Source organism: Rhododendron vialii, chromosome 11a (assembly GCF_030253575.1).
Source record: "Rhododendron vialii isolate Sample 1 chromosome 11a, ASM3025357v1".
NCBI lineage: Eukaryota > Viridiplantae > Streptophyta > Magnoliopsida > Ericales > Ericaceae > Rhododendron > Rhododendron vialii.
The window spans coordinates 16,088,918-16,101,173 of record NC_080567.1 but is presented as its reverse complement, the minus strand read 5'-3'; the positions used below and the strand labels follow the sequence as shown (position 1 = coordinate 16,101,173).

Below are 12,256 nucleotides of genomic sequence, written 5' to 3'. Positions count from 1 at the left end.
CCATAGTCATGCTTGGTGCAATGCCGGCTCCGGTGTTTGGATTGCCCAAACCCGACCCCAAGCTTGGTTGCCCACTTACTATTAAGGCATAAAATATAAAAGACATATGAGTAAAAATAAAAATAAAGGTTACATGTTGTGGTTACGGATTATTTTTCTTGCCCCATGGTGGGGGTTGCCCCATTCCGTGGGTTTATGGGGCTTACCCAGGGGCTGACTTGGTGTGCTCGCCATTGATGTTTCAACAGGGTTGATGGAGAGAGAAACCATTAGAAAATGGTTTAGAATAACAAAAGAAGGAATGGGATTTTCAGTTTATTTAATTTTTATATTTTAACTCTCTTGTTTTAGCCATCCAGGATTTCAGTTTACTTGTAAGTTTAAGAGGTGTATCTATTTAAAAGCGAGAAATTTTTCAGTGCCGGATGCGCACAGCCACGTTGTGCCCATGCGCGCATCTTGGCCATCCAAACATGTTTTGAACAGCTCAGATTTGTTTGGGTTTGAGGAGTTGTTTTGGTAATTTTGCACAAAATTTACCCAAACGAATCTAGGCCGTCCAAAATACGTTTAACAAATCTAGGCCATCCAAAATACGTTTAACAAATCTAGGCCGTCCAAAATACGTTTGGACAACTGAGATGCACGCACGGGCACCACATGGCCGTGCTCACCCGGCATTAAAAAAATTCTCTATAAAAGCATAGTCAAGGGGATGTGGGTAAATAACGGTTACAGAAGGGTCGGCCTTAAAATTACTGGGTGTCCAATGCGAACATTTTAAACGACTGAAACGAGGCCCCCTTTATAACTCACAAATAAAATACTTCTAAAAAGATGAGTATAAGAAACTTGATAATCATATCGTTAGGTCAAAAGATGTTACTTAAACATCACTATTCTCATATTTCTAGCGGCAAAAGTAGTAATGAAACTCTCATGCTAATTTTCGCTCCCTACAGGCATAACACAAGTGTATATTCGGGTCCTCGAAATTAGATAAATCGTAGAGACTCACTACGGCCGCATTCTCAACTTACGCTCAAAGACGGTTCTTATATAGAGAAAAGAAAAAGAGGGAAGAGAGTAGAGAGTAGAGAACACATAATTTCATGGTGGGGTTCACATCAAATAATTCGCATCATTAATCATTTTCTCATCACCAGATTGCATACATCAACTTTTAATGCAAGTGCGAGTGCATATATCAACATTTTCTCAACCAATCTTTTATTGCTTTATCTTTTATGATTTCGCTCAATCGTGCAGACTGGCCGGAGAGCGTGCTCGACAGTTTTTTCATCTCTTTGTCAACCCCCCTCCAAACTAATCCCAGATTTTGGAGGACAACCGGAAGAAATGACAGCGCCATATGGAATTAAAAGGTAAGATCAGAGTTGCACAATATTATGCTTTGCAAACTGAATCACCCAATTTGAGTATCTGAGAAACTAAATTGTAAAAGAGACCACAACTCTTGGCTTTACCTTTCTATAAAAAAAAAGACTCAAGACTGGTGGTGGACACTATAACTTGTCCATAGGCCCCAGTAATAATTCAGAAAGTGGATAGAACCATGGGGCAGTTGAATGTTCATAGCTAAGTTCATTTCAGTTGGCTAGAGAGGTTTCTCATGGGCCTTATAAACTTGCACAAACACGAGGATCAAAAAAAAAAAAAAAGAAAGAACGAACTCACACGCACTCTCCCAAACTTCCCGATGTAGGAAAGCTAGCTAGCTCCACGTCGGAGGTCCAAGCGTCTCTCGACCAACAAGAGAGTGGACAACGCGATGCGTTTAAGAGAAAGATCCCCATATGGCACATCTGATATCTTTTATCGTAAGGCAGGAGACCCACGGGAAAATCACATCCCGGCAATTGTTGTGGAAAATTACCCCTTGAAAATCCTGTGCTTGTGGAGACAACATCACAGTGGACTTTTATTTTGTAATTATTTGCAGAATTTCCATCAATGAAACTAATCAGGAATGGCTGAGAATGTTACCCAAATTTGAGCGCTATATCATCTTTCTAAACATAACTTGGAATATCCACTAAAAATGGAAAAAAAAAAAAAAAAAACAAGGCCATCGGCATTCACATATTCTGATGAAAACTTGTTTATAAATGCATTTTTAACTCACTTTTTTGATAGCTCAGTGTGCCCGGACGAGTTTTCGCACTTCTCGACCAATTCCCGGGGGGAAATCTCATTGTCTATTAGCGAGGGGCCGGTTTAAAGCCAGGGCAGCATTTTATCTCACGAAACTGCTATTAAGCTCAATACTCAATGTCAAGATGGGAAAAAAGATTAAACTCTAGGCCATTCTAGGAAAAGGATTTCATGATCTTTCTTTAGATTCTTAATGTAAAAAAACACCCTACAAAGCTTATGAACACCGCCAAATGGTATCGGCTGATGAGTCAACATGGCAAGATTCTCAATTATACATTCAAGTCATCTATCTAAGCTTAGTATTGACAGCAAATGTATGGAAGATATTGAGGTTAAACCACGTACTAAGGTTGCATAACATCAAAGGAAAAGGTGAAATTCAAAAATTTTAACTCCTAACTCCTATATGCTAGTGTCTTGGTTTCCAATTCAGGTCCACTGGTACCAAAAAAGTCATAGCTTCCTCTGGTATTCAAATCAAAACTTATGGAACCGCCTTCGACCTTAAGCTTGATGTCTTTCTTTTCCAGTTCCTCTCCAGAGAAAAGAGACCCGTTTGTTTTCATGTGAATGTCATTCGTTGTTATTCTCTTCTCAACTATGTTTTCGTTTGTTGTCTCCTCGTTCATGTTCTCCATGAGATTTGACAGAGCCAGATTGAAGTTGTTAAGTTGAGCCCGAGTGGCTTCAAGACTCCCAGAGCAGTTCATGTCAAGTGTTAGGTTCTTTTGGGCTTTATCTAGTATTGCTTGCAAGTACTTCCCTTGTGCCTCTATTCTCATCTGCAACTTCTTTTGTACCTATTCCATATATCGAAAAAAAATTAGGCTCACTTTGTTTCTATTTCAAGTATTTACCTCAAAAACAACCTATGTGTGAGTTCTTTACTTGTGAAATTATTTGTATGATATTTCATTTGTTGGTACTTGGTTGCAACTTTTAAAATATTGCAATTGCAGGTGCTCATGATTGGCCTACCACATTGATCAAAAGAATATCTCAGTAATAGCATTAGAAAATAGTCCTAAAGCCTCAAATATGCATCCCAAATGTATTCCTGAGGGCGGGCAGTAGCACATCAACACGGTTGTAAAATTACTTACAGAAAAGAAATTGGAAGTCGTATTCCATCAATCTGATGTAAAGTAATTTTAGTTGTAAAGATTTCGCTGGTTAAAGGCAACCAAACACCAGAAACCAAAAACCAAAAACTTGGGTAATCATTCTCGGGAACATGTTTTACTTGCCAACAAACGAAGCCTAAAACAATGGCCGAAGTGCATCACATGAACTAGCAAAACTTTGTTACCTACTACGGAGAAGAGGCATAGAATTTTAAGGAATACTCAAAGTAGAACCACAGAACTATCATATCATAGATATCTACCTCAAGCTGCTCTTGTAATCTTTTCTGGACTTCAATCTGACACCTCAATGCCTCTGCAATTGGCATTTCTCTGTCGAAATAGAACACAGTGAAGGTAAGAATTGATTTAGTGTAAAAACCGAAACTTCTCAAGCTATGATTAACTAAGGGCTCCAAATAAACTGCTTGATTTTGAAGAAACAAAACTACTAAACGAGTACTGGAAGTTGGAGTTTGGTAGGAAAATACCCTTGTTCACTGTTAACTCCTGATGAATTGGTAGTTGCACCAGAGGAATGCACCTGGTAATCTAAATAGGAACCACCTGGACATATCAAACATATTCAATGATAAGAAAATAATGAGAAAGCTAAAATAGAAGATGATGATGACTTAGAGAAAATAAAAGAAAAAAGGAGATACTATAGCAATTAGCAAGGCAAGTGGAAAATTAAAATTAACCCTTCCAAATGCTTAATATCAACCAAAATTATATACTATATTCACTATTCAAAATCAAGAAACAAAATAAGAAATCACGTAGTCAAAGAGATCCACTATTGGCAAATCATTTCATTCATCTTTAGAGATCTTAATTGAGGTTCAGGTTGCATAGTGAGATAAAAGTTAAGGGTAACGAGATTGAGCAGTCTTTGTGGTGGGAATCTCTAGCATTCATCGTCAGTAATAATGTACTCACCATAGTTCTCGTTGTTTTGTTCTGCGGTGTTTTGTTTCTTGGCCTGCTGTCCAAGTCTATACTTCTACACACAAGACGTTTTGAGCAATGTTAGATTGGCAGCAGCAGGCATAAAGCTGAAGGATTGCAATACATAGAAATCAAAAGCAGACCTGTAAATGGCTCTTCAAATGGTACAGCGTCAAGCCCTTTAAACCCATTAATCTCAGCACCGACTTTGGAGTCGCTTCTGCAAATTGAAACCCCTCTCTTTGAATTTATGTCGTACATAGACTATGGTTGTAATGGCCATAAACACAAACAAGCCAAGGAAATTAACCAACCTACTTTCGAAAGAGTGAGATTACGACTTTCGAATCCATAATCTACCTCCCCAGATACAATATAAAACCTAGATTTAGCAAACTATTTGTGTATTATGCATTAGCTGGGTTGACAGTCACAGCATGCCACAACATATTAGTTTCACTCTGGTCAATTCCAAAAGGCAACACAGTTCATTACCAATATCAATGCTACAAATTTTGCAAATAAAATCAAAGGACTGCTCATCACTTTGAGGATTCTAAATTTGGCATATATATAAGACGACAATTAAGTAATTACGCATAGAGTACCCAATTGCGCCCCTATTCCCGGACCCACCAGCCAATATAAAAGAAAAGCTAAAAAAATGAGGCCAGAATTTCAGTATTTCAAAGAAGTTATGCAATTCAAATTTCTTCCAAATCTATCAGAAGAGTAAGAACCGAGGACAAGAATCAATTCAAATTTCCATATTCTATCAGTGCAGTTGTCTTGTTCAACAATTTCCCAGCTAACAGCTTTTCGAATTAGTTGACCCAAGGGACAAAAGGTATAGTGAACATTGAAGCACTAAGCAATGTCAAGAGGTGCGCTAAGTTGAACCAGATACCTTGAGTTATAAGAAAACGAGTTGTGTGCGACTAGTTGCAAATAATTGGATGCCACTATAAATCGGCTAACCCTACAATTCCGGTTAAAATGTGTGGACAAATAGTTCCAATAAAAACTAAGAAAACAACCGAATAAGGAAGATCCTGTTTATGCCCCTTAATATTGAATGAAATTTATGACAACATATTTAGTCATTGAGCTTAGGCTGGCAGTAGCATGCCTCCCCCCAATTTTACAAAATTGTAATTTTATCCCTTACAAATTCTAGTATTTACTACTCCATTTGACTAAGAAAATTTTAATCACCAAAAATTGATGGAAATTTAGCTTGGTACTCTTAAGACTAAGGCAATTTTTCCTACATAGATGAAATCTTCTTATAGTTTCTTACTTACCATATGCCCAAAAAGTACATGGGTATTTCAGTTACTTTATGGAAAAGACAAAATGATACTACGCTAACGATGAGTGCATTTGCATCGGTGTAAGTTAATCTCAAAAATTTTGGCTCCTGAGTAAAGATCCTGGTTCCGCCCCTTATTTGGAGCAATTGTAGAACATCGGGAGCAATTGTAGAATACCGGTGGCACAGGGAACCGAAAATCTGGATTGTTAAATACAATGAGAGTTCAAGATAAAACCAAGGAGGAGAACAAATGCTCTTGATTTCACAATTTGCCCCCCCCCCCCCCCCCCCCCCCCCCCCCCCAAAGTTGCTAAATGATAGTAGCAAACATACTGTGTGAGTGGTTTTTTTATTTGATTTGTGCCAAATTTACAACATCCCCAGCAAGTTCATCCATTATCATTAAAACTAGTAATCTTTTGATTGGATTTATCATTTATGTCCCTTGTCAACGATATCGAACGACACCTTCACCGGAAAACATGATCTCATCCATCTTGACAAACTACTACTTTACATCAAGATCCCGCTTTTCTGCAGCCTAAATGCGGAGGTGCCACGCCAATTTTGTAACAATAGTCAAATTGCTTCCGCTAAATAGTATTTTGGTTTATGTAGGTGAGAAGAATGAGAAATCCATGAAAATATGTGCTTTAGTCCATTTCATTTAGCGAAAACGCAGCTTAACATATCCAAGCCGTCAAAAACATTTTTCAGAGATTACATCGACCGATTTCTGCAGTCCAAACCCAAACTGCAGCGGTAGAGAAGTCATTTCCTCAACACTTTACGCATAATAGAAAATGGAATTCTAATATTTTTTTTACCAAAGATTTCACTATTAAAATACTTAGAATAGCCAACATAATGTAATAGAAGGAATCAATCACTGTGTGTGTGTGTGTGTGAGAGAGAGAGAGAGAGAGACTGACTTTCAGGGCCACCCAACTTGGTGACGGCGTCGACAAACCGGTCGTGAAGATCGGCCGTCCACCTCAGCCTGGGCTTGGGATCTCTGGACATCACCACCCCGCCACTGCTCTCATATGGATGATATTCACTACTCCCTCCTCCTAAGTACCCTCTCTCCATTAATCCACAAAAATCCTGAAATTCTCCCTCTCAATCGCTCTGCCTATACTACACACGTATATATATATATATATATATATATATATATATATATATATATATGTGTGTGTGTGTGTGTGTGTGTGTGTGTGTGTGTGTGTGTGTGTACAAAATTATCAGCCCCTGCCTTTTTCCCTTTTTCTTTCCACAAAGAGACGAAATCAAGGGAGAATGAATTCCACCCAAAAGCCAAAGCAGTGAAAAAAAAGCTTCAACTACAGAGAGAGAGAGAGAGAGAGAGAGACAGAGTATGTAAGAAGCTGCCACCCTGTGTGAGAAATGGGGGAAGGATATGGTTGTTTCCTAATGGGTTGAATTCAAAAGTAACAGAATTTTATCCAAGAAGGAAAAAAGCACACACAGACACACACAGTTGAAAAAAGTGTGGACAGCGAATTGATTTCTCTTGATGCCTGAGAAACCAATCTAAACACCGGAGAGAGAGAGAGAGAGAGAGAGAGAGAGAATCCAACTGCGAAAAGTACATATGAAGAAGAACAGGGCAGGGGAAGAAAAGGGCAGAGAGCTTCTCAAAGGCTCAAAAGCAACTGTCTTTTAATCCCAACCGGTTGGCCCGGTGGTCAGGGCATGCGGCTTATTAATTTGCTTCCGTTTAAGATTTCAGATTCGAAACTTGACAAGCACTATCAACTCCGTTGATGCCAGTCCATACGGAGCATTAGCTCCAAAGCCTCAAGTCTAGTCCGCACTAATAGACGATGTCACGATGCGTGTAAACTGGTCCGGAAATCTCTATTGTGTCTCAATTTTCAACTCTAACATGTACATTCACGACAGGGCATTTTTTTTTTATGTGTATGGATGTGGGGGTAGTACTGGGTATAGATTTGTTGCGTGGAAAAGGACAAGCAGAGAAAAGATCGGCGACGAATCTCAAGCAACATGATAGTCGGAAATTTTAAAAATAATTAAAACTATGCTTCATAAAAATTTAAAAAAAAATAGTACTCCAGTGACAATAATTAAAAACTAGTAGTATGCAAAACTGATGGGGTACAGTTCATGTGGACGCTTGGTTTTCTTTTGGACCCTTTGATTTTTGCTCAATTTAGGGAACGTTTGATTTTTTTTTTTATCAATTAAGGGGTCGTTTGGGTGGTGGGTACTGCTATTTATTTGCTGCTTATGGCTCTCTGGCTTTGACTGATGGTGGTTCTTCTGAGTGGGAAAAAAAAAAAAAAAAAAGATGGTGCTGTTTGCTTATGTATTATTATTTAGATAAGAATCCTCTCGTCCCTATTTTGCGGATTTTTAGCCGGCGTGATGCGATAATGAGATGGAATTCCTATTGAGAATTTATTATGTAGAGTTCGTCGAGAATATTAATTATGTCTATAATCACGTCAAGCTCTCATCAATCAACATGCTTTACAGGTCAACATGCTGATTTGTTATGGTCTCGCCCCTAATTTCAAATAATAAATAAGCAACACAAGAAAATAAGGAAAATCGCTTGACTACTTTATTTTCAGAAAAACCTAACGTAATAAAAGGTGAGGTGTTATACTTGAGCCACGTATTACAAGTTGTATGAACGGTAATTCGAGTGACCAAAACGTCTTTGGAAAATATTCTTAACTCAACTAAAATTTACAAGAGCAAAGAATAAGAGCGTAAACATAAAACTAAGATCGAGAGCGCGGACCGGAGGGACAATATTTACCATGGACTTTGGGGAGAGGAAAGGGGTGCCAATTGGAAAGGGAGAGGGGGGGATGATGTGACACGTGGGTGCCAGCGTGGAATATTCGCCCGTAATTAAGGGATTGGAATATTCGTGCACTCACATGGTAGAGAGGGTGTGTGTTGATTACAAACAAGAGAGAGAGAGAGAGAGAGAGAGAGAACACGTTAGGACGTCTGGGCGAGGGAGAGGGGGGCGGTTGGGAGGTGACGGAAGAATATTCTCTTGACAAAATACAAAGGAACAAAATGGGGAAAAGGCCAGGCTGGGCCGAAAGAGGATTGTTTTGGTTTGGTCCTACTCCTTGGCTTGGATAGCTCTCTTTTCACTGATGATTTTGTAGCTAATGTATTGTTCGGCAATCTAAGATGCTCTATCACTCGTGTGTGATTCTCTTGTGACGCAAAATAAAAATTTAGCAGAATCTTATTGTATCATTTGAGCGGATTATTTTTATGGATATTAATGTGTGTTACTATTTTTTATCGATATTGTTGGAGTTTGTCTCATATTGATTAATTATCTCCTCCCAAACTAGTATATGAGCATGGGCGGCCTCTCCATTCCTTACCAATTGATTTTGGAGTTGGATGCTTTAACAGATATCATGATATGTCTTGTTTTCATCTTCTTAAATGTATTGTATTTGTCTTGAGAAGAATGGTTGGTTAGACGCCGTCCAATGCTTATAAGACAAAATATGTTTCTGCTAAAGAGTGTTTTGGCTTAATAATTCTTTTGGATTATTTTTTGTTTTTATTCAAAATCGTTTGCCTTTGTTAGTTTTGCATGGTAAAATATGATATAAAAATTTTAAGTTATACTCATGAAAACCAAAATAATCAAAAAACTCTTATCCGTTTTGGATAATTTTTTACTTCAATGAACTTTTTTAAGATTTTTATAATACTAACATTTTACTTTTTAAATTTATGACGAGACAAGCCTATTCCAAAAAGAAATCAACGAAAAACTAACATAATCCAAAGGAAAAATTTTAAAATGACACCTGAACTTTGCACCAAATGTCACATAGACAATTGAACTTAAGTTTATTTCAATTAAACACATGTACTAACAAAATCCCCAAATTTAGACACATGAACTTAAGTTTATTTCAATTAAACACTTGTACTAACAAAATCCCCAAATTTAGACCCCCGCCATTATACTCCGTCCCAAAAATTGCTGACATGGCATCTCCAACCCATTTAAGTTGCCTCATTGCACATGTTTCTAACAAGGGACGATGCACCCAAGCAAAACCCATAGGCAGACTTCAGGTCTAGGGTTGAAGTGAGGGAGATGGTGGAACAATAGGCAGACTTCTAGAGAGATAAATGGAGGGAAATCAATTAGGTTAAGGTCATTTTCCCTCCAAACCATGTTTTTTTGCCCAAACCCAGTTCTTCTTTCTGCTCGGCATACTTCTAACGATGGGTTTCGTTTGGATGCATTGTCCCCTGTTGGGGCAACTTACACGGGTTGGAGATGTCATATCAGCAATTTTTGGGACGGAGTATAACGGTGGGGGTCTAAATTTGGAGATTTTGTTAGTACAGGTGTTTAATTGAAATAAACTTAAGTTCAGGTGTCTAAATTTAGGGATTTTGTTAGTACAGGTGTTTAATTGAAATAAACTTAAGTTCAGATGTCTCTGTGACATTTGGTACAAAGTTCAGGTGTCATTTTGAAATTTTCTCTAATCCAAAAGGAACAACTCAAATCGCTAAATGAGAGCATAGTGAAACTCGTTTTTCGCTACCTGAGAGATCATATGAGAAATTTGAGAGATTTCTTTCTCAATGTTTGGATATTAGTTTTGGTGAGCAGAAAGGGAGAAGTGAATAGAATGAAGTGCAATGATGATAAATGGAAGTGGTTACATTATACTTCTATCCTAATATTGAGAATAACCCTTTTTCGGCATGAACAAATTTGTAAAACTTTGGCACAGAAGTGGTCTCGCAATTGTTCAAAAGAATAAGCTCACTTTATATTTAAAGTGAAATTGAATTAACCGTGGGGGACAGAAGAATAACCAATTAAAAATCATCTCTAAACCGCTACCCCACTATCCACAACAATCTATAATTAAAATGTGTACACATGCCATCCTTCCAGTTTGTGACAATACACACGATGGAATTTTGCAAATACGTGAACTTTAAAAAAATAAAAAAAAAGGCAAAAACTTTATTTTCTGCTTTATTCTATCTTTTGCCTCCAAAATCCATCCAACGCTTTCACATTTCTATCCTTTATGATAAAGCAATTGATAAGTTCTATCATGAAAACTTGACATGATAGTGAAATTTCATATCCAAATTGGTTTGTATTACTGTTAGCCCAAAGGTTTCTATAGAATACCTTATTGATTTTTGATGATAACAAAACATATTGGAATTGAAATATAATTAATATTGTGATATTTGGTACTCATTTGAATTCATGTTTATTTTGTAGGATTTGGTTGAAGTACACTGGAAATATTGCTACACCAAATCGCTATCTTCAATAGTCAAGATAAATTGAAAGCAGGAAGATTAAGGACAAATCTTCTCCTAACTTAATTGGCTAGAGATTGATTCAAATGGATGGAATTATTAGTTGCATGATTTTATATTTCCAACGGCTAATGGAACTTCCCAAGTTACAGATGGCTTGCATTTCAGTGGCAAAGAAATGGAAACTAGATAATTGATTGGCTACATTTTTGTTGACTAGAAGAATTATCTCTAACGGCTAAATGATGGGAACAAGTCCAAGTGGAATATGGCTACCTAAATGGGTTCCTAATGGCTAGTGTGGAAAAGGATGGATTTGTGTAGTTGATTTCCAAATATGAAGTGGTGCTTCCATGTTCATTGGTTCAAGGATATATATAAGGCCAAGGAAGATTAAAAGGATGCAGAGTAGAGCTTCACGAAAAATACTCCAAGGCACATACTGATTAAATCTCTCAATACTCAATTCTTTATCTGGATATCTATACATTTGTGATTTGTGTGAGAGTGCTTAGTTTGATCTCCATTGTAAAAGGAATTGTACATCCTTATTCATACTCTTGTGAGTGATTACTTTTTGTTACTAGCACCGGAGTCAAAACTAGTTGGGTTAAGTGTGACACCAGAGTCAAAAGTAGTCGGAGCAATTGGGGATAATTGCTCGTTGTAAAAATTGTCTAGCACCTGCGAAACTAGAAGATTGTAATTATTAGAGATAGTGCAGCAAATCCCAAGTTAGACACTTAGGAAGTAAACTAGGTCGTGAAGTTGTGGACCGAACCACTATAAATCCTTGCGTTCGATTCTCTCTTTACTTTCCATTTTGCATATCAATATTGCATGAATAGAATAGTATATCATTGAAATTGGAATTGTAGTTGAATAGATTGCATCCAATTCACCACCCCCCCCCCGGCTTGGGTTGCTGTTTGGACCAACAATTACTATTATATCAAACTGGCTCTTAGCTCATCTATTTATACCCTTTACCTTCAAAGGAAGTCGGATCTCATTCAGTTTGGTCCAGTTTCAACCATTTGTAGGCCTTTCCCGAGCCTACAATAATGAACGAAAGCGTTCACTTTATAGAGCTCACCAAAAATAGCAACCACGTCAAAAATTACGTTGATCAAATATCGATTGATATAATTTCAAAACACATTAGGATTGCAAAAAAGGGGGGAAAAAATTAAAAAAATAAAAAGAACAAAATGCAACATTAGATTGCAACTCATTTGACCCAATTTTCTGAATCGTAATGCATTCCATTTGATACAATTTTTCTAAATCTTAATGCATTTCAGAATCATATCAAATGATATCAATCAACATGATTTTCAACATG

At 37.4% G+C, this 12,256-nt stretch overlaps 1 protein-coding gene across 1 annotated transcript; it reads right to left on the bottom strand.

Moving 5' to 3' along the window:
• Nucleotides 1-2,328: 2,328 nt before the first annotated feature.
• Nucleotides 2,329-7,228, bottom strand: LOC131306633 (myb family transcription factor PHL11). Its single transcript, XM_058333001.1, has 6 exons — nt 6,501-7,228; nt 4,397-4,473; nt 4,245-4,308; nt 3,794-3,869; nt 3,566-3,635; nt 2,329-2,978 (listed from the first exon to the last, which is right to left on the bottom strand). Exons 1-6 carry the CDS (start codon nt 6,658-6,660, stop codon nt 2,574-2,576), a joined length of 852 nt encoding a protein of 283 aa, XP_058188984.1. The 5' UTR covers nt 6,661-7,228; the 3' UTR covers nt 2,329-2,573.
• Between the last annotated feature and the right edge of the window lie 5,028 nt (nt 7,229-12,256).